The following is a 27673-nucleotide window of genomic DNA, read 5'->3' on the forward strand; positions in this document are numbered from 1 at the left end:
GCCAGGATTGTAGGACCTTATGGCAAACATCATCCTGTCCATCTGGGAGGTGAGCTGGGCGGGGCCTGACTAGGTGAGCGCCAGGGCCAGGGCAGAGACAGGGGGAATGTTGGAAATAATGTTGGAAACACAGAAGCCTCTAGAGGGAGGCAGGAAGAGTGGGAATGTGCCCCCAACAGGCCCACGGGTGGGGAAGGGGCGATGGCTGTGTCAACCTTCCACCCCACCAAACTGACTTTAGAAACCACAGGTCAATTGATATACACCACAAACACCAGAAACTTTGGGAATGTTTTTGGGGTTTTCTGGCTTTTCTTTTTTTTATGATCAATATTCATTCTTCTTCATTTGTCTCATAACGAAAATAGACTTTTCTAATGCCCCAAATATACAAATATCACTGATGCACACACATTCCAGAAAAGCTGAGGTACGCGCTGCTATGGTGAGGGGGATAGGTCACGGCCTGGCAGGTAGGCTGGCCACTGGCCCAATTCCACAGGGATCCCGAGGACAGAGCGGGGGTCTCAAGATGAGGTACGGAGAGGGGCCATGGAGGATGGCTTCCTGGGGTGTCTCCATCCCATGGGAAAGGCTGCTCCAATCAAAGAGAAGCTGGGCGCAGGTCATCCTGGGGGCTGGCACCCCAAGATATTCCAATGGTCCCAGAGGGTCCCACCTCCAGCCACGGCTTTCCAGAGATGCCGAAGGCCAAGCGGCAGATCTCAGGCCGATGGCCAGGCTTGTGCCAGAGCCCCCGGCCCCACCCCTTCTTATGTGGCTTCCTGAGGAGTAGGAAGCCCGGGAAAACTCCTCCGTTTAAGAAGTGTCCCCGTATATAAAATGCATATTATTAGCTGGAGGTGGACACGTGCTGGACACTCCCAGGGACTGCACCTGGGCAGAAGGTGGCCTTGGTCCCCGCACCTCCTTCAGGGGCTGGTGCCTGTGAAGCAACTTCTCTTGATGAGCAGAGCTCTCCCATTTTGCAAACATCGAGTCTGAGCAGCAGGGCCTGTGCTGGAGGGAGAACTCCTCATGAGGGGTCCGCAGGGCCTTCAGAGAATATGGCAGCAGGCTGCACGCCCACCTGTCCACCATCTGTCTCTGAACCCCCAGTGCCATCAGAAGAGGCAGGAGCCCCGCAGGCTGTGGGCCTGGCGCAGGTCGGCTGACAGGGAGCGCCTCATGTGCTTGGTGGTGGCGCGCACACTCTCAGCCGCCTGGACGGCTCGGCTCAGGGCCTTGTTGAGCTCCTCCAGGTCCTCCAGGTCCAGCTGGATGGAGCGCCGGTGCCCTCCAGCTGCCCGAGAGGAGGCTGCGGGGGGCCACTCGGCAGCTGGTCGGGCTGAAGGGGTAGAGGGGGCTGAGGTAGGTCCTCCTGGAGGCGCATGGAACCTGAGGAGAAGAGGGAAGTGGGCCGTTAGCCTCAGAGAAGGCTGGGTGCAGGCAAGGAGCGCCGGGTTTGTAACCAACCCTGTTCTGAGCCCAGCTAGTCCGCTGGCCCCTACGCTCTAGGTCTCAGTTTCTTCACCTCTAAAATGGGAACAACAGAGGCAGCCCCTGTGCTGTGGAGTCAAGTGTGTGAGATGGGGGGGCTAAAGAACCATTTCACTTAAATGAAACAGAAATGCGTTCAGGAGGCCTTGGCCTGAGTCGTTGGCTGGCACCCTGTAAACTCTGGTCTTACTGCCGATCCTCCACTTTCTAACTTGCATTGTTGTGCAGTGTACAAAGGGCTTTGCTGGAATCCTGATTTCTGGGCCTCATCCTCCGGAAATTCTGTTTCTTTGTTATGGAGTGGGGCCACAACATTAGTAACAAAGAAACAGAATTTCCGAAGGAGGAGGCCCAGAAATCAGGATTTTAAAAAGATTCCCAGGTGATTCTAATGTGCAGCCAAGGTTGAGAACCAGTGCACTAGATGCTGATACATGTCACCTGAACCCAGTGACCAATAAACCAGCTTCTTGAATCCAATTTCCCCCTTCAGGGACCATCTGGGTTAATTACTCCGTGCCCACACATCTCTACCTTCTGAGAATTTGAGGACCAGTTTGGCTTGAGAGTTAACCAAAACTTCCCTGGGTGCAGACACCACAAAAACAAAACCCAACCAACCATCCTGGCTAGCAAGCAGGGGCTATAAGGCAGCGGACCACCAGAGGCGCATGCAGCTTTCTAGAGGGCGCACAGGCCTCAGCCTCTGAGCATGCTCAGTCTTGCAGCTGGAGAACATTTAGGGCCCCATCAGCCCAAGTTGCAGCAGCATTAGAAGCACTATGGTTCCGGGGCACCCTCTACGCCAGCAGTTCTCAACCTGTGGGTCACGACCCCTTTGGGAGTCCAATGACCCTTTCACAGGGGTCGCCTAAGACCATCCTGCATATCAGATATTTACATTACGATTCATAACAGTAGCAACATTACAGTTATGAAGTAGCAACGAATATAATTTTATGTTGGGTCACAACATGAGGAACTGTATTTAAAGGGCCAGAAGGTTGAGAACCACTGCTCTATGCAGTACGGACTGTCCATACATTTATTAGTTCATTTCATCCTCACCACAGCCCATGTCACAGAGGAACAGTGACCTGCCCAAAACAATGACGTGGCTATGCCGGTCAGGGCTGTCGGGCCCTGAGCCCGGGGCCCTTCTCCTCCCCCCCTGGCCCATCCACGCCTGGGCACAGCACGCTGGTTAGTTCTGTCCACAGGTCTGAGCCTGGAAGGACATGGAACGGCCGCAGAAATAGAGACCCCAAGGTGACAGCAGACACTCAGAGTTTCTCCGGGGCCACCAAAGTCCAGGTGAAACCTTCCCTGCCCAGTGAGTGGGAGCACAGGCAGGCGTCTCCACCCGTGCCGAGGCCTGAGCACGCAGCACAGCTTCTTAGAGTTGCCCGAGCAGAAGGTTCCTGAAGGACTTTTCTGGACTCAGTTGAGAGTGACACTGTAGCCGGAGCCTCATGGGGGTCTGGGGCTCGAAGGTGCCCTACGCCTCTGCTTCCCACCAGCCGGGCACATCATATACGCAGGAGAAGACAACGGGGTACACACGCCCAGGTGCTCTGCTGCCTGACACGGCCCCATACTAGTTATTAAGCAATTAGACAGAGGCCGGGAGAGTGGGAACAGGGTTCTTACACAGTGGCTGACGGATAAGGCATCATGGGAAGCGAGGAGACGTAGGCAAACGCAGGAGGGGCTGGTCCCGAAGGCGCAGCAGCCAGATACCACAGTCCCGGGGGTGGCGCGGGCGGGGACCCCACCCGCTTGCTCCTCTGCTTGGGGCTGGAAGCGGAAGGTGCGTTCCTCCTTGTGGACTTTCCTGCCCCTGCCAGGTAAGGACACCAGAGAGACAGTATGACCACCTGGAAAATCTAGCAGAGAACAGAGGGTCCGCCCAGGCCCTGCCCTGTGAGAGCTGGACACTGGGCTGGCTGTGCTGGGAGTGCCCGGATTTGGGAGGCGAACCCTCTGCCCAGTGTGCTCCAGTTGGGGGGGGGAAGGGGGGGGCAGCCGCCCTGTGAACCTACATGGGCCCCAAGCCCCCCCTGGCTGAGCTGAGGGAAGAGCCTGAGCATCTGTCCCTACCAGAGGTGGCTGCGTCTGGGCCGTCACCCTCTGCGGGGGACCCAGGGGACCCAGCTTGACCACACAGGGGACATCGAGGGGCATCAGTGGGAGATGGTCTCAGTGGGTCCTTGGCGACAGCACCACCTGGAAGACCAGAAAGAGATGTGGGGTTGGGGGATTGTCTGAGGCATCAGGCCTGGAGCCTCCTAAGCCGACCCCCCAAAGCACTGAGCTTCCCTCAGGAACCGTGCAGAGGACACAATACTGACGGCAACCATGACAGTGAGAGGCCACATTAAATGAGCCGGGCCGTCTGCTCAGGGCCTTCATGCATTATTTTATCAAATCCAACCAGCCACTGGGCTAGCTGTTGCTGTCACTCCACCCTTTACAGATGGAAATGCTGAGGCTCTGAGAGGCTGAAGAATTCGCCAGGGTGTCAAGGCTGGGAGGCGGCGGTCCTCTGTCTGACCCCAAGCCCAGCTCTCCTGACTGCAGCCAGGGCCTGTGGTCCTTCCCCCACAGAGACAGGCCCCTCCTCCATGGGGGGGTACCCACAATGCTCCCGGGCACCAGAGGGTCAGCAGAGGCCTCAACTTGCCCAGTTAGCAGGAGACTGGGCCGCCTTGTTCTCTCCCAGGCAGATCCTCGATGCCCCCTCTGGGTCAGTTCCAGGGCCAGTCCACTTGTTCTTCAGGCCTCAGCTCAGCCATCGCTCCCTCTGGAAACCCTCCCACACACCAGGCTGAGTTATGTGCTCCTCAGCCGCCCTGTGCTCCCCACCCCAGCTCTGACCACTCCACTGTGTCATTGTCTAGAGCAGTGTTTCTCAACCTTCTGGCTCTTTAAATACAGTTCCTCATGTTGTGACCCAACCATAAAATTATGCTACTTCACTGTAATGTTGCTACTGTTATGAATCGTAATGTAAATATCTGATATGCAGGATGGTCTTAGGTGACTACTGTGAAAGGGTCGTTCGACCGCCAAAGGGGTCGCGACCCACAGGTTGAGAACCGCTGGTCTAGAGGTCCTTGGGGACAGGGCTCAGCGCACAGCACTGGAAGGTGGTTAGTGAATGAATGAAGGAATGAATGAACGAGCGAATGGAGAGGACTATTGGAACTCCAATAAAGGAAGAGGGACATAGTAAAGTGCTAGGACTCTGGAGTCACAAGGATCTGGGTTCAAATCACGGCTCTACCACTTGTAAGCTATATGCCCCTAAGCAAGTTCCTTGACCTCTCTGAGCTTCCCCACTCATAAAATGGCCACAATAACAAAGCAGGCAAAACCTACTTCATAGACTTGCAAGGATTAATGTTTGTCAAACCCTTAGCATGATGCCCTGTATACAGTAGGGGATTAATAAATGTCAGCTCCATCATTATCATCATCATTGCTTGAAAGACCCCAGAGCCCATCTCCAACCCTTTCATTATGGAAGTGGAACCTGAAGCCCAGAGAAGTTAGGAACTTTCCTAACATCACACCGCAGGTCAGTGGGGAGAGCTGGGACTAGAACCCAATGTCCATATTCTCAGGCCACTGCTCTCCCCACGAGTCTTCCCTGTTGGGTTTGGGGGAAAGAATGGGAGGGGAGGGAGCAGGGAGGGGAGATAAGATGTAATCGCTGCTGCCAGTCCCCTGTTGGCCACACCCTCCTAGTAGGACTCTTATGGAACTGCTTAAATCATGTCCCTGGTTTCTCCATGTTAAGGTCAAGGAGGGTGGCTTTAGGCCGCAGCACCTGGAGCAACAGGTGTGAGGGCAGGACAGCCTGGGAGGCCAGAGAATCCCGGAAAAATCCAGTTCCCTGGTCTGTACCTTTGACCTGCCTCCAAGCTCAGGGCAGGCCCACATCTGGCCAGATATTACCCTCCCCTCCCTGCCCTTGCCGCTTCCATCCCTTACCTGCGTCCTGGGTCCTCACAGGCTGGCAGTGGGGACAGGAGACTGTGCTATTGCCTCTTGGTACTATCTTTGGGGGCAGAACATGGTACTCCTGGCCTGGGGACGAACACAGAACAGTTTGTGCCAGCTCCCTACATGGCTGCAGGATTGAGGGGGGTTAGTATAATGACCTCTCTGTCTCTCTATTGTGGGGACACATGATATATGTGCATAAATACGTATCCTATATAATAAAAGCCTAATATGATAAGTGTCCAGTTGCCCATTCAACCAATCAAAGTGTAATATGCTAATGATATGCTAAGGCCACTCAACTGCTCGCTATGACGTGCACTGACTACCAGGGGGCAGGCACTCAATGCAGGAGCTGCCCGCTGTTGGTCAGTGCACTCCCACAGGGGGAGCACCGCTCATTCAGAAGCCAGGATTACAGCTGGTGAGTGCAGCAGCTGTGGCAGGAGCCTCTCCCGCTTCTGTGGCTGTGCTAAGGATGTCCAACTGACGGCTTAGGCCCGCTCCTGTGGGGAGCAGTCCTAAGCCGTCAGTTGGACATCCCCTGAGGTTCTCCCAGACTGTGAGAGGGCGCAGGCCGGGCTGAGGGACCCCCCCCCCCCCCCCCCCCCCCCCCCCCGCCCCCAGTGTATATATATATAAATATATGTGTACGTACATACATAACATGTACATAAAGACACATTGGTCTTTCTGATTATGGTGAGCTCTCTCAGGCTCATTTCATCTCAGATCCTACTTAGGTACCACCTGCCTAGTTCTCAACATACAGAAGCAATCAAGTAACCCAGGCTCAGTTAGGGTCCGAGAGCAAGCCAGGCAGATGTGAAAAGCAGTGACAAAGAGCGTTGTCACTCTCCCCAGACCCGAGTAGCTGGCTGGGATGCGAATGGCTTGTGCATGGGGGTCATGCAGCTCGGGGAGCAGGTGCAGCTAATCCCAGACCCACCCTAGAGTAATAACAGCTTGTGAGTGGCTTGTTGGGAGGACTGAATGGGGCCATGTCCAGGAGGCAGGCTGCCCAGCGCCTGGCAGATACAAAGGGCTCGCTGTTATTGGAACGTTGGTCAGACTCTCAGATCCTGACCCATCCCCTGCCCTGTTCATCTCGGAGTCTCAAATAAGACCTTCTGAATGTTGCCTGATTACTCCTCCCCCTTCTCGCCTCTGCCGTGCGGGGTGTCACACTGGGGTCCCCTGGACTCACTGTTGCTCTCACTTCTGCCTCCTTGGCCTCTGTCTACTCCACTGGGGCAGGGCACATGTCCCTTGTTTCCTGCCTTGTCCTCAGCGCCCAGCAGGCGGATCTGAGGTTCACCCCTCTCCCTCCCAGTGAGGCGAGGGTGAGAGCCATGCCATTCACTCACTCACTAACCATACCATCAACACAGTTGCTGTAAATGCTTGCTTGTTAGTGTCTTCTCCACTGGGCAGTTGGATTCATGAAGGCAGGCGCCCTATCCATATTTGTTTTCATGTTAAGCACTTTGAAATCCTACTATGAGTCACCTCAAGCTTTACTAGGTGCCGGGTGCCTAGTATGTAAGAGAGAGGTCCCTGGGGAGTCAGACCTGAAGGTCTGCCTGGAGTAAACGATTCAGGTCCTGCAAACAGCAGGCGCCTCATAAACCTCTTTACCATGGCCCGGCGGAAAGGGCTTCCCCAGGACCAAGCATGGTCCCAGGCATAGGGGAGGCAGCAGAAACTATCTGCTGAATGAACGAATGGACACATGCACTGAGATTCACAGAGGCGATGCTCCCTGAAGTTTTCTGTATCACAGGACTCGTAGAAATGTAATCTTTGAACGGCTAAATGGCAGAGGAGACCATCCTGGGGGCCATACCCCTCCGCCCTCCCTTCTGCCCACCTGTATATTGACCGCGGAAGGTGACCCGTCCGGTGCTGCGCATTCCTCTCGTTTTGTCCCGAGCTTCCTGGGGGCTGTCCTTGGTGGTCCTGCCCTTCGGAGAGGACAGCCGGGGGGAGGTTGGCTCAGACTCGGAACCTAGGGTGGAAAGAGGGTTATCAGAGGGCGCAGGCCGTGGGGCTCATGCAGCTCATGCAGATCCGCCCTCAGTAATGACAGCTGACACATTGGGACCCCTGCCTTGGTGCTCAGCACTGGTCTAGACACTGCCCATACAGTGTCCTGCACCCCCACAGCAACCCCAGGAGGCAGATGCTATCATTCCTGCACCGTTAGCTGTCCCTTTAATTGCACGGAACAGGTAAACAACCCGGTCAAGGTCACACGGCCAGGAAGGAGTGACCTGGGGCTGACCCCGGCCACTGATTCCAGAGCTGTGTGACTTCAGGCAAGTCCCCTGCACTTGTGGGCATGGGTGTCCTTATCTGCAGGCCATGCATAATAGGACCTGTCTTGCAGGGAAGGTGAAGTGAGATTGTCTAAAACAGATACACAAAAGCCTTCTCCAAGTTTTGTCTAAGCCTGTTGCTACGGTCCCTGAACAACAGGCCCAGACTGGCCGCCAGAAATCAGCCCTGGCCGGTGGTCACTTACTCAAGGACAGTCGGGGCACCTCCCGCGGCACCGAGGAGGACCTGGCTCGCCGCCTTCCTGTGGGGACAGGTGACTCTGCACCTCCAGACTCACGGGACAATCTCTCTGTGGATTTACTAGCAAAAGAGAGAGATAGAGAGAAAGAGCTGATGTCACCGGATGAGGTTTTATGCGGTGAGAAGGCCAACCCAGAGAAATATTCGTAATGGGACGAGGAGAGCACGGTCCAAACTAAAGACCCTGCAGTTAGAATCACAGAAAGTGGCTCTGGGCCTCTCTGACCCTCAGTTTCCTCATCTGTCAAATGGGAATAATCAGAGCAATTACTTCAGAGGGTTGTTAGAAGGATTAGTGAGACAAGGCCCATAAAATCCTCAGCCTAGAGCAGTGGTTCTCAACCTTCTGGCCCTTTAAATACAGTTCCTCATGTTGTGACTCCCAACCATAAAATTATTTTCGTTGCTACTTCATAACTGTAATGTTGCTACTGTTATGAATCGTAATGTAAATATCTGATATGCAGGACGGTCTTAGGCGACACCTGTGAAAGGGTCGTTCGACCGCCAAAGGGGTCGCGACCCACAGGTTGAGAACCACTGGCCTAGAGCCTCCCAGAGAAGCATTCAAAGTTAGCTGATTTCATGTTATCGTCATGGATGTCTGCTGAGGCAGTGGGTGAGAGTCCTGAAAATATTCACTAGTTAGGTGGTGAGTTCAGGGATATTCATTATGTCACTTTATTATTAACACATATATTTACTATATTTTTATGCATCAAATATTACATAGTAAAAAAAGTAAGAGTAAATGAATGATTGAGTGAACGAATGAGTACATGAGTGAGAGAGGGGTGTGGCTGTGCCCGTGTCCACATCTCTGGGGAGAGCCAGAGGTCAGCCATGTCTACCTTCTGCGGCTGCCGCCGAAGCACTGGGGTGGGAGTTTGGGGGTCACCCACCTGCCATAGTGGATGCCCCAGTTGGCTGGGGAGTCAGCTGGCCGGTCCCGAGCCCGGACAGGGTGGTTGAAGGTGGACTCTGGCTGTGTGGGGCTGCCCTGGGGCAGCTGGTGCAGGCTGTCCTCCAGCCGGAGCCGGAGCCGGGACACCTCCTCTTGCAGCTCGCGGATGGCCTGGCTGGGGTGGGGTGGAGACAGCAACGGAGGACAGATGCAGATGAGGGGAGCTCAGCCACCCCGAGTGCTGCCCGATGGAGCAGCCTTGTCTTTCCTAGGAGGCACAGGGCCCAACCCGCTGCCATCTGATTCTAGAACTTCCCTGTGTGTTCACTTTTCCTGCCACCATCTTTTTTTTGAGAGAGAGAGAGAGAGAGAGAGAGGCAGAGAGACAGGCAGAGGCAGGGACAGAGAAACTCCGATTTGTTGCGCCACTTATTGTGCATTCATTGGCTATTCCTGGTACGTGCCCTGACCAGGGATTGAACCCGCAACCTTGGTGTTTGGGACAATGCTCCAACCAACGCATCTCCCTGCCCAGGGCCTTGCTGCGCGTCTCGAACCTCTCTGCGATCATGTCCCGCACATTCGGTGAACAGAGCAGAAATGCCTCTGAGGTTCACCGGTCCTAACATGCAGGGCCTCTGAGTGGCTGTTCTGACCACTGGTGACCAGTTCTCGACAGAGACAAGGGAGCAGAATACAGAGAGTAGGGGCTGAGGTCTCCCTTTAACATCTGAATTCTGACCGGCCCTGGGCCCGGGCTGCCCTCCCTCTTTCCACCTCTGTCTGTAGAAATCCTCACTATCCATTCAGGCCTGGCCCCTCCCTCCTGGCTTCCCCCAGATGCCTCCTATGTGGTCCAAGCCCATCTCTCCGCTCCTGGCAGATGATGCTTGTCTACCTGCCTCCCCGGCCAGACAGTGGGCCATGGGCAGCCAGGAGCAGGCCTCCTGTCGCACAGCCCGAGACCCTCACACTGCACAGGAGCTCTGGGAACGCTGCTGACCGGGACTCGGGGCTCCAAGAGGGAGCAGAGCGAAGGGGCTGCTGGAATCCCTGCGAACCCCAAACACAGCGCACCTCGTATCGGAAGGTGTCTCAACGAGCCCCTAGCAACTAGGGAGTAAGTTTGTATTTCTCTCCAACCAGTCCCCGACTCTCCAGTCTCGCTCTCAGGGTGTCTGGCACCCTGGCAGACAATCCCACCCAACACTCCCACTGCCACACACAACCCCCCTCCCGACTCCAACCCCAACGGAGCGTCCGAGGCTGGTTCGGTATGACCATCCTCCGGGCTGACGCGGGCTCTCCATCTATTGCTTGGGGCCAGCTTCCAGGATGGGGGCTCCCCTCAGGGTTAGCACTTGCCTGGCGGCCCCGGGACCCATGGGTGTCTCCTGGCACCACCGCCAGCAAACATCAACTCTCAGGTGGGTGACTGGAGGGAGAGGGAGGCCTCTCTCCAGCTCCTGCTGTGACCCTGCAGTGCGACCAAGGGCAGCTGGTCTCCCTGGCAATGCCCAGGGAGACGCTTGTTGGGGTTTCCAAGGCCAACTGTGAGGGTGGCGGCTGCAGGAGAGCCGGACTCTGTCACCAGTTAACCCCTGGCAGGCAGGACCGAGGCAGCTCCGGCAGCCTGGCCCTGCCCAAGGCCGCTGAACCAGGGCCTGGGAGTTGGAACACCCAGCTGGGTGTTGCTCTCTCTGGCATCTTTCTATCAGGATCTCAATTTTTCTGACAATTCTTTAGTGACTCAGCTGACCCTTAAATTCATCTTTCCCTGCCAACTTACTCCCCCTCCTGGGGTCCCCATCTCCATATCAGCATCCAACTGTATGGCCAGCCAAAAATCGGAGTCATTCTACACCCTACTCCTTCCCTGAACACCCAACTACCAAGTCCTTTGGGCCCAACGCCCTTTATCAGATGCCTCTCCCACCCCTCCCATCCCCACCCAACACCTCTCTTTTGGGTGAGGCACCCTCTCAGTCTCCAGGCCTCCATTCTCACACATGTAACGGCCAGAGAACTCTTTCTAAGACGTCAACCTGACTACACCACTGCCCTGCTTAAGATCCCCTCACTGTGCTCACGTGAGTCTGTATGCATTCATGAATATTCAGGGAACACCTCTGAGCTGAGCCACCATCCAAACCTCTAACCGTGGCATCCAAGATCCCCCACCCACGTCTCCCCATCGACCTCTCTGCCTTTACTGCTCAACACCCATCACCTCTCACTCAAGGGTCTGGCTAGAATGAACATTTGACTCCTCAAGATGATGGTGCCCTCTCACCTCGAGTCCTTTGCACATGCTGTTCCCTCTGCTGGGATACTCTTTCATGACTCTTCCTCTGATCTCGGCTGAGATACCACTTCTTCCAGGAAGCCCTCCCTGAAGCCTCTGACTGAGCTAAATGCCCCTTCTCTGTGTTTCCACAGCTCGTCGAGCCTCTGCCATCACTGTACTTACCACACTTAGGGGGGTGACCACCTGTTTCTTTGTCCATCTTACAAGATGGGAGCCTCATGAGGCCAAGTACAGTGTCTCGTCCACTATTCTATTCCTACGCCTCGAATTCCCATACGAATGTCAGGGAGACCGCAGGGGTACACTCACTAAACTCAGGCCTGGAAGCCAAACGCCAGCAGCTGGACCTGACTTTACAAAGACAACAGCACACACGGCCCCATGATTGCACAAGCCGTGGAGGTTTCGGGTGGTTACTGCACAACTGTCTCCCCGGTGCACCCCAGGATTCTTGGGCAGACACCCCGTCCCAGCAAAGGCTTGAGATGGATCACTGGGCCAAAAGCAACTCAGAGGAGAGGTAAGACAGCTGACCAACCTATTTCCCCATTTCTGCTCCACCAAGCAAGGAACTACTTTCTTAGCAGAAAAACTGTGCTTGGATTAAAAAGAAGAGAAGTGAAAAACAGTCTTGCCCGGCCAGGGTGGCTCAGTGGTAGAACGTCAACCCACACACCAGGAGGTCACCAGTTGACTCCTGGTCAGGGCACGTGCCAAGGCTGTGGGCTCGATCCCCAGCAGGGGGCGTGCAGAAGGCAGCCTATGGATGTTGATGCATCCATGTTTCTACCTCTCCCTCTCCTTTCCTCTCTCTCTAAAAAAATCAATAGGAACATATTTTTTTTAAAAAAGAAAGAAAAAGTCTCTTCTCAGTTCATACAATGAATGCATAAACTGCAGAAAACACATCCCTGGCTAGTGCAGACATATCTTGGGAGGGACATGTTGGGGGGCAGGAAGAGAGGTTTCAGCACCCGAAAGGTGACCCTCCAGGTCATTTCCCACTGGTGGAGACGTGTCATTGAGGTCCCACAGCAATAGCCTGGGAGGCGGGAGCCAGCGCTGGATGTGAGGGCTGAGCAAGCCCCTGCCTCCCCCGGCATCACTCTCTGATCTCTGTGACGACCTTGAATGTGCAGTGCCCAAGCACCTGACTTACTCTCGCCCTGTCCTGGTGAGGAGGGTTGAGGTGGTGTCTGCTGGTCCGGGGGACAGAGCCGCCGCTGCAGGGCCCTGGGTGGAGGCTGGGCTGCTTCCCGTGCTGGGGCGGAGCTGCTCGGAAATCCGCTTTCGCCCCTCCAGCTGCGAGCCAGGGACCGCTGGGGAGGCAGACGGAGACCAAAGGGAGTTAAGTGGAGAAGACCCTCACTGTGCAAACTTGTCTGGGTGCAAGAATGGGGGGTGAAGAGACAGTGCCTGGCTGAGGTCACAAATGAAGTTCCTGATGAGGTCAGTGAGCCACTAACCTCAAAACCAGTGTAAGACTTCTATGATTAATTAATAAAACTTTAAGTTAAAGTTTCATTAAAAAAATTTAAATGATGAGGCAAAACTAATCTGAGGTTTTAGACATCAGAGCAGTGGTTCCCCTTGGGAGGGCAGGAGCGATGGAAGGGGCTGGCGGGGGTGCCGACGCTCTGATCATGCTTCGTTTCTTGGTCTGTGTTCACTTTGAGAAAACACATCATTTGTGTTCTTTCCTGTACGTTTTATTTCAGTAAAAAGCCCACATGCATTTTTAAATGTAAAAAAATAATTAGAGATAGATTTTATAGACATGGAAAGTGTTCATGATACAGTGATTAATGGGGGGAAAAGGTTATCAAACATTCATGTATAATATGATCCTATTTCCATTTTAGGTATATGGAAATCAGCACACACACATGCGTGCACACACACGCATATACTCACACACACACACGTGCACACACACACACACACACACACACACACACACACACACTGGCATAGAAAGCAGCCCGCGGGTTCTACACCAAAATGTCAGCATGGACAGTTTGCAGTGTATTTTTTTTTCTTTTGTTCCCTTGTGTCCTTCCTGCCTGTAATTTCAAATTTTCCTACAATGAGCCTGTATGATATTTTGTATCTTAAAGGGTAATGCAAGTTTTTTGTGGGTTTGATTTCTTTAATCCAGGCAATCCGGCCACCGCCAGGGCCTGGCCAACCCAGGTACATCCACTCACCCATCTCGGCTGCCACCGCCGGCTCCAGGAGGAAGCTGGGTGCCCTCTGGCGGAGAGGGCTGTCCCGGGTGGAGGGGTGCCTCTGGGCTCGACTCCTGGGCGTTCTCGGCTCAGTGGCTGTTCTGGGGACCGGCGGACCCCTGGTATGGGGGTGGGAGGCTGCATCCCGGGACACAGAAGCAGTGAAGGGCTGCGCTAATGTCCCTGGGGTACTAGGGGATCACAGAGGGAGAGACATGTTGAGGTCACGTAGAGAGAGGCCACAGCCTCCAAGCCCCTCCACACCCTAAACCAATGGCTCTGGACTTTAGGACTGTGCACCCTGGAGGGGTCTTTCTGAGGACGCACCCCATTACACATGCCTTTATCACCCGCCAGCTGCCCACCTGCCTACCCATCTATGCAAAATTAAAAAGCTCCATTTTGTTTTTGGAGATACACAGAGAAGCAGAATTTCCAATCCTTTCTTCCCCTGCAGCCCCGGTTGCCATGGGGGTCCCCGTGGGGCCACCCCCTGGCTCTGAGGCTCAATCAACTCACCTTTCACCTGAGTCCCTCCACCCTCTCTCTTCCCCAGGTAGCCATCCCAACTGCCCTCTGTCCTGGTCCTTTGCTCGCCTCACGCCACCCTCCCAGTTTCTATTATTCATTCACCATTTGCTCGGTTATGTGCTCGACACACCCTTATCTCTAACTGGCTGGTGATGCTGGGCAGTCCCTTTCCCTCTCTGAGCCTCGGTTCCCCCATCAATAAGATGGGGGCGAGGAAGCATTGTTGGGGGGATGAGTGAAGGCTCTAAGAAATCCCAGACCATCAGCCCCTGCTCTGGGCTCACAGGTCCCTCGATTCCCAGGCGTGTGGCACTGAGGGGACAATGGTGGGGTCCCCGGGGTACCTGATGTGGGAGAGCCGATGCTCTGGGGTCTGTGTTAGGGGCGACACTCTGCTGGTTTCTGAGCCCACAAAGCCACTGTCTGTCTCGGGGGATGCCATCCAGGACTCCTGAAAGAGGCAGTGTCCCTTTAAGTCCGAGGAATGTGCCCGAGGCAGACTGGGAAGACTGGGAAGACTTCCGAGTCCTGGCCTGGGGCCTCACATTCCAGAGGCTGACAGACTGGACTGGGGAGACTGGCCCAGCTCCCAACAGCCAGGCCCAGGGGTGAGGGTCCCCAGGTGTGGAGTCCCATGAGACCCAGTCCAAGAGCGGGGACTCCACACCCTGAGAGGACCCTGAGGGAGTCCCCCTTCCCTGAGGAGTGGTAGCCGCGGCCCTGGGGAGGGGCACTGCAGACTCCCAAGCTGAGGAACAGAAAGAGGGGACAGCGGTCCCATTATGGGGAGAGGTGGCTCACTTTCGTGTCGCCTGGCCTGGGCCTGGACACCATGGTCCTCTCTGACTGCAGAAATGCCCAGTGAATCGGAAAAGGAACTCCACCACACTCCCTGCACACCCGGGCCCATGTGCAAGGCACAGAGCACACACAGTGAGCCAGGGCCTGCCCTCACGCTCCAGTGCGGATGCCTTACCATGGCATTAGGACGACGTGTGCGCATGTGTGTGCGTGTGTGTGATTCTCTGGGAATAAGTCACATTCCGTAACACAAGTCACATTTCCATAATGATCTGTGACCCCTGTTTACAGTTTAAAATCCCTGCTCAAATGGCACACACAGGGCATGGAGTCCAGAACCGTCCCCCAGCTGTGCTAGGTGGGCTGAGGGGGCTACAAGCTCTCAGAGGAGGAACAGGAGATGCTGGCAGAGGGACAGGGCTGGGGGAGGCAAAGGCAAAGAGGTGGCATTGGGCCTAAGCCCTGTCTGTTGGGCAGGATGGTGACTGGCAGCGACAGGAGCAGACATTCCGCGTGTGCGTGCGTGTGCGTGTGCGTGCGTGTGCGTGTGCGTGTGTGTGTGTGTGTGATTCTCTGGGAACAAGTCACATTCCGTAACAACAAGTCACATTTCCATAATGATCTGTGACCCCTGCTTACGGTTTAAAATCCCTGCTCCAATGGCACACACAGGGCATGGAGTCCAGAACAGTCCCCCAGCTGTGCTAGGTGGGCTGAGGGGGCTACAAGCTCTCAGAGGAGGAACAGGAGATGCTGGCAGAGGGACGGGGCTGGGGGAGGCGAAGGCAAAGAGGTGGCATTGGGCCTAAGCCCTGTCTGTTGGGCAGGATGGTGACTGGCAGCGACAGGAGCAGACATTCCCAGAAGGAACCGTGTGAGCAAAGGCCTGGGGGCAGAAAGCTCCCTGAGGCTGAGCCCGTGCCCCTGGACACCTACCTCCAGGTGCCCACCAGCCTGGCAGAGAGACTTCTGTGCGAGGCGCTCGGAGATGCCGCTTCCCTCCAGGCTGGTCAGACTGCTCTGGTGGGACGCCGCCGGCTTGGTGCCCCGGGGGTGGGGTGGCCTACCAGGGCCCGGGGGAGCTGCCTCGGCCTGGCCCAGACCCAGCTGGTGCCCATCTCCGGCCATGGATGCATGGAAGCCTGCTGCTTTCATGGACACCGACTGCCCCACAGCCTCCCTGGCAGCGGAGGAGAGGATGTCAGACCTGGCGTGAGCCGGGCAGCCCTGCCCTGGGAGTCAAGCAGTCCAGGGCACAAGCTCTGGTCAGACACCCCTGGGTGCCCACTTTGGCTCTGTCACCTTCTAGCTATGTGACCTTGGGCAAGACACCTCCCCTCTCTGAACCTCATTTTTCTCGACTGTAAAATGTGATGCCAAAAGAATGCACCCAACACACCGCAGGGGAAACAGCGTGGAAACAGATGAGTGAAAGCAGCGTTTCCCAGGCCTCGGGAATCTGTACCCCATCTTCCCTCTGTCAGCCATTTCCACAAACGCCCGTCTACCGGTACTCAGAAAGACTTTGTCCCCATTATAAATGGAAGATCGATATTTTGTGTTGCAAAGAGAAACTAACTTTAAAATAAACAGGAAGACAATATTGTTGTATTCTACCTACATAGATCCTTTTGCCTGGTGAAGGCTCAGGCCCGAGACCTGCTCCGTTTCTCCCTATCTCTATCTCTATCTCTATCTCTATCTCTATCTCTATCTCTATCTCTATCATCTCTCTCTAAAGGAAGCCCAAGAAAGACATGTTAGTACTCATTCAGACTCTCCTGGATGCACTTCGATGGTCGGACTGACAAGGAGAAGACTGTTTAATGCTGCGTCTCACCTCCTGAAACTCACATCCCACAACCCAAAGCCAAGCCAAGCGCTGTCAATGGGCACGTCCCACATTCCAGAGAGAAGCTGAGCTACAGGCCAGGAAAGCCATGTCCACACCGTGAAGAGCGGCCTAACTCACTAAGACAGTCAGCACCCTTGTCAGAGTGGGTCTGGGGCGAGTGGGGGAGGCTCACAGACATACTCGAGGGGGGTCCCGTGACTTCTCTCCACCTGCACCGGGAGCTGCTGTGAGGGAAGCCTGGTGGTCTGTGCTTTCCCCGGAGCTGAAGCTGACCCGTCCACTTCCAGGGTTCTGCCCTGCTCCTCCTCCTCCCCCTCTTCCTCCGCCCTCATGGCTTCTGGGAGGGACTTCACACTGAGGTACCTGCAGAAGGACACACACGGGGGGGAGGGGGGCATGACCTTTGCCCAGCAGGGACAGCCAAGATCCAGCCATGGGGCCCGATACCCGGCTCCCTCCTGGTGGGCACTCACCGCTCCAGGAGCCCATGGAAGTCTTGCTCCACCTGCAGCTCCTTGTGCCTGAGAGGGGCCGGGAGGCCCAGCAGCCTGTCCTCCACCTCACTGTCTGCAGGGCTCACCTCCATGTTCACATGCAATGAGCAGGGGTCAGTGCTGGGAGCGTCAGGCTGGGGGCCAGAAAGGAGGAGGGGCAGAGATTCAGCAGATCCCTAAACATTACTTTTAAAAAATATATGTTTTTATTGATTTCAGAGAGGAAGGAGGAGGGAGAGAGATAGAAATGTCAATGAGAATCATTGATCAGTTGCCTCCTGCACGCCCCACACTGGGGATCAAGCATGCAACCCAGGCATGTGCCCTGATGGGGAATCGAACCGTTCGTAGGTCGCTCAATCACTGAGCAATGCTGGCCGGGCTAAACTTTACTTTTCTTTAAGGACCTTCCTCATGCTGGTATGGCAGAGTAATAAATAGGCCAGACTCACCACCACCCTTTTTATGTGCATGCAAAATGTAGGGACTGGATGATTCTCAGCAATAACTACCATTAATTGAACACCTACTACATGCCAGACACTGTACAGAGATCACCTCACAACAATTCCACCAGCACATACGATTATTATGACCCATTCTACAGACATATAGGGGATCAAGCATGCAACCCAGGCATGTGCCCTGATGGGGAATCGAACCGTGACCTCCTGGTTTGTAGGTCGATGCTCAACCACTGAACAATGCTGGCCGGGCTAAACTCAACTTTTTTTTTAAGGACCTTCCTCATGCTGGTATGGAAGAGTAAAAAATAGGCCAGACTCACCACCACCCTTTTTATGTGCGTGCAAAATGTAGGGACTGGATCATATGATTCTCAGCAATAACTACCATTAATTGAGCACCTACTACATGCCAGACACTGTACAGAGATCACCTCACAACAATTCCACCAGCACATACGATTATTATGACCCATTTTACAGACATGTAACTAAGGCGTAAATCATTTGCCCAAAGTCACACAGAAGTAAGGGGCAGAGCTGAGATTTCAACCCAGATTTCCTGCCAGAAGCATATCTCCTGACCCTCCTCCATTCCAGGATGGACATCCAAGCTATCTACTCTCATAGAACCCCATAATTCTCCTTCAGACCACTGATCAAAATTACAATTAAATGACGGTGTAATTAGTTCAACCAGACAGAAAACTCCATGAGGGTAGAAGCCAACAGGCAGGGAGGAGCACAGGCAGGGAGGAGCACAGGCGGCAAGGAGCACAGGCATCAAGGAGGACAGACGCGAGGCAGAGACTCCACCTCATCACCTGTGCGACCACCACAGAACACAGATCATGATTGCCTCTCGGGGGCTGTGACGTGGACTAGAGAAAGGTCTACAAAGCCCCTTCCACGGACAGCCCTTGTCCACGAACGCCTGTCTTGGTGAACAGCCTCCAAATCCATCCAGTACCAAAAGCTAGAAGCCTGGAGATCACCCTTGGCTCCCTCCCCTCTCAGTTCCATTCCAAGTCCAGTCAAATGTGCCTTCTAAACCTCTCAAGCTCGTGTGCATCTTTCCATCTGCTCTGCCACCTCCCCGTCTCTGACTGGCCTACCTGCAAATCTTCTTAGGTCATGTCCTGTTGAAAGCCTAGCAGGTTAGCCTTGGCCGGAAGGCGCAGTTGGTTAGAGCGTCGTCCAGCTACATCAAGGTTGCAGGTTCGATCCCCGATCAGGGCACATCCGAGGAGCAACCAATGAATGAGTAAATAAGTGGAGTGCCAAAATTGATGTCTCTCTCTCTCTCTCTCTCTCTCTCTCTCTCTCGTCAATAAATAAAATTTTAAAAAAACTTAAAAACCTGGCAGTTTAGGACCAAATGCTTGATGTGAGCCACCAGCCCCCACATTATGGAGCCCCTGCCTGCCTCTGCAGCCACCTCTCTCAGAGGCCCCTTCACTTCCCATACGCTAGCCACAGGCCCTTTGCACCGGCTGTGTTCCCTGCTGGACAGCTTTTCTTCTTCTGTTCCTGGTCATTCCTCCTCACCCTCAGATCTCACTTAAACATTACTTCCTCAAGGAAAGTTTATCTGACTCCCTCAAACTCATTTATGTTACCGTTATCTACTCTCACAGAACCCCATAATTCTCCTTCAGACGACTGATCAAAATTACAATTAAATGACTGTGTAATTGGTTCAACCAGACAGAAAACTCCATGAGGGTAGAAGCCACCTATTTTTGTGCTTCCCACTGATTTCCCACCATGTGTCGTGGGTCCTGGCATAGGGGTGCTCACTCCATAAATATGTAGTAAAGAAGTCAGTTAATGAAGAGATGAATGAAGGATGGAACGGACCAACACAATGGGCAGAGAGATACCTCAAGGTCGAGGGTCTGGATGGCCGGCGTGTGGGCTTGTCCCGAGGGAGAAGGCAAGCGCGTTGGCCGGTGGCGGGAGGGCGTGGCCAGGGGGCTGTCCAGAGGTGAGTCTGACCCGGCTCGCTCAGGCTTCTGCTGGTTCTGTTCCATGTGGTCCTTCAGTTCTTCCAGGCGAATGCCCAGCTGGAATATCTCCGCCTCCAGCTCCCTGGAAGGGGAAACACCAGCTCCGGGCACTGGGGATGGCAGCTGCATCGGGCATGTCTGGGAGGCCGCGCTTCAGAGCGTACCCCAGAGGATGCCCATGGAGGGTCTAGTCCACGGGGAATCAGGAGGCCTCAGCCCGAGTCCTCCTCTGCCACCAGCAGGCTATGGGACCTGGAGTAAATCCCTCCCCCGTCTGGCCTCAGTTTCCCCCTTCTCCAACCAGGGGTTACAGTCCCTATCTCTAAGGTCACACCCCACTGTAGGGAGACCAGAAGACACAAATCTCATCCTTGAATATTCACCCGTTGGAATATGTGCCTAATTACGATAGGACTTTCCTGTTCCCCTAGTGCAGTGGTTCTCAACCTTCCTAATGCCGCGACCCTTTAATACAGTTCCTCATGTTGTGGTGACCCCCAATTTCATTGTTACAAATTGAACATAATGAAAGCATAGTGATTAATCACAAAAACAATATGTAATTATATATGTGTTTTCTGATGGTCTTAGGCGACCCCTGTGAAAGGGTCGCTCGACCCCCAAAGGGGTCGTGACCCACAGGTTGAGAACCGCTGCCCTAGCATATACATTATGAGAATGAAGTGTGCCCCTCCTGGTGACCGAGGGAGGGGCCTGCCCCCTCTGTCCTCCTGAGCCTCCCTCCCCGCAGTACCTGCCAGGATCAAACTTCCCAGGTGCCCCCTTGGAGCCGGCAGGCCGCTGCACCGGGGGCTGCTCCCTGCAGGCCTTCAAGTATTCCTCCTCCAGGGCCGAGTGGGCAGCCTTCAGCTGCTGGAAGACCTGAAACCACACCCGGTGAGGCAGATCTGCGTGCCCAGCCCCTGTGAACTCCCTCCCTGCAGACACAGAGGGCCAGACCGCCCAGGGCAGGGCCATGGGACTCAGCCTGGGCCTGCGGAGGCCTCTGGGCCCGAGTCCCTGGGAGGCTGCGGCTGGGGCCCTACCAGCAGGCTATGGGACCTGGCCTCAGTTTCCCCCTTCTCCAACGAGGGGTTACAGTCCCTATCTCTAAGGTCACACCCCACTGTAGGGAGACCAGAAGACACAAATCTCATCCTTGAATATTCACCCGTTGGAATATGTGCCTAATTACGATAGGACTTTCCTGTTCCCCTAGTGCAGTGGTTCTCAACCTTCCTAATGCCGAGCTCCCGAGGGACCAGTCCCTCCCGGTAGAACTGTAAGAGCCCCAGTGTTCCATGACAGTTGTAGTATCAAATATGCTATCACGGTGTCCCCCTAAGGACCTAGTACTTGAGAGACCACGGTCTTCATCCTTGATTTGCAACATTGTGGGTTTTGGAACTTGAGTTACTCTTTCCCGAATCCTTATAGATTATCACGATGGATGATGTTATCACCATCACGCCTCTAATAATGATAAGTAACATCACCGAGCATTGAGGGCCTGTGCTAAAGGAGCTCTCATTATCCATTTAACCTTCAACAAACCCTAAGGAGAGGGGTTGGTTACCCTCTTCGTTTAAAGAGGAAACAGGCCCAGAGAGGTTATTGGTGATGGTCACACAGTGAGCATCAGGACTGGAACCCAGGCCCTCCGGCTCCAGAGCTCATGGGCCTAACACGTATGCTCGGCCCGCACAGTAAATGTGGTAATAGCTCACACATGGCTGAACCTACGGGAGGTGGGCTCAGTAACCCTGACTTAGTGTCATCCCTTCCACTCACTCTATGCTGACCACAGACTGAGGCCAAGGACAACCTAGTGCCCACAGTCCCCAGTCGAGCGTGATCTTCCAACGGCTCCCAACCTCCCTGTCTATGGAGGAATTAGGGTAGAGGTAAAGAAGATGGATGGTTTTCATGTCCAAGGTCCTTGATCATCCACTCAGTGAGATAACATAAAACATATCCCACGTTCATAACTGGTAAATGCATATGACGTCTATACAACAACAGAGGGGAATACCTGCACGTTATGTTTGCTACAAACCAGGTGTGCTGCATCTGTCCCTCCTGGCCCTCTCTCCCCCCACCCTGTTCTGTGCCTGGATCGTCAACTGGGCTCCCTACACGCTGGCTTCCCGTGGGGTCTGTCCAGCGGGAAGCACCCATGAGAGGTCACAGGGCGAGAGGAGAGACACTGGGAGGGAATGGCTCCGTCGCAGGTGCTGGTCGCTGGGCTGCCCTGTTCCCGGTCAGGCCCCTGATGCTGCCACAACCCTGCTAACTGCCCCTTCACTGACCACCCCCCTTTACCCCCCAGCTCTGAGAGCTCTGCCTGCTCCTTTGGGACGCTGGCGGATGCAGCAGAAACCCAAGTTTTACACACGACAGTTACCTAGACATACCGAAGTCCAAAAGGAAGTAAGCCCATAATGGCTAGATCAAGGGTCTCCCCCATCCCCCTGCTCCCCAGCTAGTTTTCAGTTTGGGGCAATTACTACTATAATAAAGAAAAGAAAAAAGAAAAGGCCTCTTTCTGGGGGCCGAGAGCGGGATAACTGGTGGGAAGCCATGCAGGGCAGTGATCATGACCCTGGACGTGGGACTCGGACAGACCAGGCTCTGCCATCTATCAGCTGTGTGACCTCCAAGTCCCCTCTCGGGGATTCGGCTGCAACCCAGTTAAATGTTGGTGAGGACTGTCACTGCCCTGCTGGGTTTTTATGATGATAAAATGAAATCATGTACTTAACCAGCTTGCCACGGTGCCTGGCACACCACCACCGTTGCTTAATAAGTGGTAGCTATTGTGAGATAATGATCACTATCATGGGAAGCTAAGCAGGAGCCGATTCTTCGGAAAGGAGACGCTGTGTCTGGCTTCTCTGGCCCATCTTGTGGCAGATGGGGCTTCAGAGGCTCGGAGATGGGGGGACAGAGCAGTTATCTGGCAGCTCTAAGGGTATCTCCCCAAGTGGGCGGTACCTTGAGCTGATCCTGGGGCGTCAGCCGTCCTGCCTGCATCAGGCCCACAAAGGACTCCACCTGCACATGGGGAGAAGGAAACACGCGCCATGAACCCGCACCCTGGAAGAGGAGCCATGCGGACCCCCGCACTCAGCCACATTCGCGCTTTGGCACGAGGAGCTGGGTCCCGCCTCGGGATGTGGGTTTTCTGCCAAGCCCGGAGAGGCATGAGCCAGAAACTGACTTCATCCCCGACCTCGGCCATGGCCGCCTTGGGAAAATTAAAGGGGAACCTCCAGGAATCTATGGACAGCAAAGTGCACTCACTCATGTGCACGAAGACCTATGAGGCAGGATATGTGCTGCAGCGTGGTCTGGGTGGGGTGGGGTGGGGTGGGGTGGGGGTGAGGGGGATAGTTTAAATGCCAACGCACTCACTCATGTGCGCGAAGACCTATAAGGCAGGATATGTGCTGCAGCATGGTCCGGGTGGGGTGGGGGTGAGGGGGATAGTTTAAATGCCAATCTGTGGAATAGTGTGCAGACAAGAAGAGGAAGGCACATGTGTATGTTCTGGTGTATGAATGCCTCCAAGACCACGGCAGTGTTTCTCGTGTGCTGCCATCTGTATAAAATATGTGGCGAATAAAAAAGGAAAACTATAAATACAGTTGCTTGTATATAAGCTTTCTCGAGAAAGATGCAAGACACGGAAACATTAATTACTTCTGGGGAAAACTGGGTGGTGGAAGGGCAGGGATGGGAGGGAGGTTTTCTACTCTCTGCCTCCTTCAAACTTCAAATAGAGTAAATTTATTGCCCACCCAGAAATAAATATTCAAGTGTGGAACATTAAAAACGTCAAGGTACCCTATACTTGTGTGACCATTTCTGTAAATGCATGTGAGCGCGTTGAACATTTTTGCTTGGAACGAAGGGCAAGGGTGAGAAAGACTTTTCACTGACTATACCTGCATACTGTGGCATCTATTACCATGATAATAAATGTTTTCATCAGGAAAAGTGGCATACGGTGATTTGGGGATCATAGAGCCAGACTCAAAGGGACAACTAGCATATGAAATGTCCAGGAGAGGCAAACCCACAGGGACAGAATGGAGACGAGCAGCCACCAGGGGTCGGGGAAGGGGACCTGGGGAGTGACTGCTTCACGGATATGGAGTTTTCGTATGTCTGATGAAAATGTTAAGTTGATTGTGGTAGTGGTACATGACTGTGAATACAGTAAAAATCACTGAAGCCTTCCTTTTAAATGAGTCGATTATATCTCAATAAAGCTGTCACCAAAAAAAAAAAAAAGGATGTTGGTGTGTCTCTGAAGGAATTAGTTTTCTGAACGTGGTCATGTATGTGACAACTCCATTTCCCTTTTTGCACTGACAACCAGGAAGCTCAAAGGCAAACATGAATCCGACAGTGTTCAGGGTCCAACAGAATACTCTGTTTACTCATTTCGCCCAAAGTTCATTTTAATTTTTTTCTACGCTTTCTTCCCCTTTGCCCCAGTTTCCTCACTTCCGTTTGTATAATGTGGTTATAATGCGCGCATTTTCTAACTGCTTCTGGAATAAGGCCAAGGGTGTACTTACAAACAGACCTGCAAACAATTCACTGTTATTTGTACTGTGTGATGAAAATATGAAGGCCCTCTGAGGGGTGGCTGAGAATTGATTTCTGTCATGAAATGAACTAACAAGCTGGGTGATGTGGGAGTGACCCCTCGCTCAGGGTGACGAGGAGGAGGCTGGAGCCACGTGGCCTCCAAAGCCAGGGGAGGCATGATCAGGGACCTCTGCAGGGGAGGGGCAGTGAGCCTCACAGAGCCTCTCCGCTCAGCAGGCAGAGGCCCCACTCTCTCCAGGCGACTTATGTCCCACATGGCAAAGCGGGGCTTCCACTCACCTTGGCCAGGAACCATCTGGCCTGAGAAGCCAGCGCCTGGGTCCGCTCTGCCGGGGCCTGGTCCTGGGCGATGCCCGGGTTCTCCGGAAGACACCCTGGGGTGGGCGCACTGGAGGACGAGGAGGGGCTTGGGTCTCCTGGAGCTGACGACACCCCTGGAATACACAACCACGGGACACTGGAGCCAAGGATGGTCCTTCCTGGGGCTGAGACCCTGCTGCTGCACCCCCAAACCACTGCCCCCACCATCACTCATCTCCTGGTCACGCCCTCTTCATCTTCACCCAGGCCCACAGGAGTGGGCTGGGCAGTGCTGTCCCCATCGACCGGAGAGAACAAGGTCTGGTTCTGCCCCGAATCACACAGCGGGAGCCCAGCCAGGCTCGGGGCCCCCAGGAACAGCATGGGCTCTCACTCAGGGGGATGCGGGTTCTAATCCCACCCTCCCCTGTGCGGCAGTGTGACCCTCAGCACGAGCTCGCCTCCCTGAGCCTCGGTCTTCTTAACCGTCAATGGGTAACCCCAGCAGGCACCCAGCCATGGAGATTAACAGCGGATTAAGTGGGATCATGCGTGGCAAGGCTGAGCACAGGGCCTGGTCCCCATATGGGCTCCACGGTGACAATACTCTTTGTTGTCATGCAACTCGCCCAAGATCACCCAGCTGCCAAGTGGCAGAGTGAGGGCATCCCCCGGGCTGCTCTGGCTTAAAGCAAGCCACTTTCCACACCTCCATTTGACCTCTTCACCTCAAAGGGCCCCGAGAGGGGCCACACATCCCCTGGAATACACAACCACGGGACACTGGAGCCAAGGATGGTCCTTCCAGGGGCTGAGACCCTGCTGCTGCACCCCCAAACCACTGCCTCCACCATCACTCATCTCCTGGTCACGCCCTCCTCACCCAGGCCCACAGGAGTGGGCTGGGCAGTGCTGTCCCCATCGACTGGAGAGAACAAGGTCTGGTTCTGCCCCCGCATCACACAGCGGGAGCCCAGCCAGGCTCGGGGCTCCCAGGAACAGCGTGGGCTCTCACTCAGGGGGATGCGGGTTCTAATCCCACCCTCCCCTGTCAGCAGTGTGACCCTCAGCACGGGCTCGCCTCTCCTGAGCCTCGGTCTTCTTAACCGTCAATGGGTAACCCCAGCAGGCACCCAGCCATGGAGATTAACAGCGGATTAAGTGGGATCATGCGTGGCAAGGCTGAGCACAGGGCCTGGTCCCCATATGGGCTCCACGGTGACAATACTCTTTGTTGTCATGCAACTCGCCCAAGATCACCCAGCTGCCAAGTGGCAGAGTGAGGGCATCCCCCGGGCTGCTCTGGCTTAAAGCAAGACACTTTCCACACCTCCACCTGACCTCTTCACCTCAAAGGGCCCCGAGAGGGGCCGCACATTCCTCTCTCCCCGGGCCTGAAGCCAGTGCCACCCGAGGGTGAACCAAGTGGCCCCTGAGCAGAATCACAGGCAGAGGGAGCCCTCCGGCCATGACTCCTCTCCCAGACTCACCTGAGGCCTCGGAGGTCTGTGGGGCCTCAGCAGGCCCCGGCCACCGCTCCACAGAATGGGGGTGTGGGATGGTGAAGGTCAGGACCTTGGTCCCCTGGGACACCATCCCCGTGTGGATGCTGTGGCTGGGCTTGGGTGGGTCCGAGTACAGGTTTACCTGTGAGGGAGAGGGGCACAGGCAGGGCCAAGTCAGGATTGGGGCAAACCCACGCTAAAGGTCTTACCCTCATTCACACCATCACTCAGGCGCTCAACAAACATGCATTTGTTATTCCCGTCAGTGGAGCCCTAGGGTAGGGAAGCCAAACGCTGGGTGAAGGGCTTACATTTCATTCTCTCTTGCCCAAAGGGAAGCAGGGCAGGGACCATCGTCCCAATTCTCAGAAGAGGAAACTGAGACTCAGAGAAGTTAAGTCATTAACTCAAAATCCCCAGCAGAGAAATCCTTGGGCTGGGATTAGAAACTGGCTTTGACCCCAAAGTCCATGTTTTTTTAGACTGATAATGTTAAAATAATATTTGTTATAATAATTTATACTATAACCATAATAAAATATTAATATTTAACGTAGAGAAAGCACAATTATTTTATAATGATATAATATTTATGAATAAAGACTTTCTAATAATAATTATCAGCAATTAATGGCTGCTTTGAGTAAATGAGTAAACCAACAACTAAATGAACTGTTTTCTCAGTTGTAGCAGATCGCCATCACTGAGGATAAATCCGACGTGGTAAGTAGCCCAGGGTGTGAGAGAGAAGTCGAGTCAGGCAGCCAGCCAAGGAAGACTTTCGAAGCTCAGAATTAAAGGAGACCCATGCACCGTACAGTCGTTTACAGCAAGGTTGGCAAACTATGGCGTGTTGTGAATAAGGTTTTAGTGAACACAGACATGCTGATTTGTTTAGGTGTTGAGTCTGGATGCTCTCATGCTACAACTACAGAGTTGAGTCGCTGCCATGGAGACTGCGTGGTCCACAAAGCAGAAGATATGCACTGTCTGGCCCTCGGCAGAGAAAGTTCGCTGATCCCTGGCTTCGCGTGGGAGCTCTGCAGAGCCTGGGTTCACATCCACCTTTGACTCCCAGAGCAGCTGACTTAACTGACCTCTCTATGCACAGTGAGTGCTCAGTGAACTGCAGCCACGACCTTCACATTCAACATCACTTTCATCATCACTGTTACCACTGTCATCACCCTGGTCACCGTCATCACTATAATCCCCATTGCTATTGCCATCATCATCATTAACACCATCATCATTCATCACCATTATCACCATGATCACCATCACCACCATCACCATCGCCATCATCACTGTAATACCTCACTATGACATCATCACCATTAACACCATCATTCATCACCATTATCACCATCATCACCATCATCATCGCATTCATCACCATCATCACCATTATCCCCATCATCATTATCCCCATTATCACCTTTATCAATGCCAATATCCCCATCATCTTATTCAGCACCATCAGCACCACTATCACCATCATCATCATATTCATCATTATCACCATTATCCCCATCATCATTCATCACCATTATCACCATGATCACC

General features: G+C 54.1%; 1 protein-coding gene across 7 annotated transcripts in view; it reads right to left on the reverse strand.

The window, feature by feature from the left end:
• Positions 1–279: 279 nt before the first annotated feature.
• AKNA (AT-hook transcription factor) overlaps positions 280–27673 on the reverse strand; it is a 50593-nt gene continuing 23199 nt past the window's right edge. For 6 of the 7 annotated variants that reach the window (XM_014528904.1, XM_005880925.2, XM_005880924.2 and 3 more), the window contains 18 exons: positions 26093–26249; positions 24582–24736; positions 22677–22736; positions 20437–20564; positions 19557–19764; positions 17189–17343; positions 16896–17078; positions 15797–16040; positions 14404–14510; positions 13508–13719; positions 12460–12619; positions 8991–9167; positions 8033–8148; positions 7379–7516; positions 5497–5592; positions 3601–3726; positions 3151–3340; positions 280–1398 (listed from right to left, as the gene is read on the reverse strand). In XM_014528904.1, the coding sequence (XP_014384390.1) occupies positions 1125–1398; positions 3151–3340; positions 3601–3726; positions 5497–5592; positions 7379–7516; positions 8033–8148; positions 8991–9167; positions 12460–12619; positions 13508–13719; positions 14404–14510; positions 15797–16040; positions 16896–17078; positions 17189–17343; positions 19557–19764; positions 20437–20564; positions 22677–22736; positions 24582–24736; positions 26093–26249 (2886 nt within the window). In that variant the 3' untranslated portion in view covers positions 280–1124. The remainder of the gene's footprint in view (positions 1399–3150; positions 3341–3600; positions 3727–5496; positions 5593–7378; positions 7517–8032; positions 8149–8990; positions 9168–12459; positions 12620–13507; positions 13720–14403; positions 14511–15796; positions 16041–16895; positions 17079–17188; positions 17344–19556; positions 19765–20436; positions 20565–22676; positions 22737–24581; positions 24737–26092; positions 26250–27673) is intronic. The other variant, XM_005880923.2, reaches the window with a different exon arrangement.

This window comes from Myotis brandtii, unplaced genomic scaffold (genome assembly GCF_000412655.1).
Source record: "Myotis brandtii unplaced genomic scaffold, ASM41265v1 scaffold658, whole genome shotgun sequence".
Taxonomy (NCBI): Eukaryota; Metazoa; Chordata; class Mammalia; order Chiroptera; family Vespertilionidae; genus Myotis; species Myotis brandtii.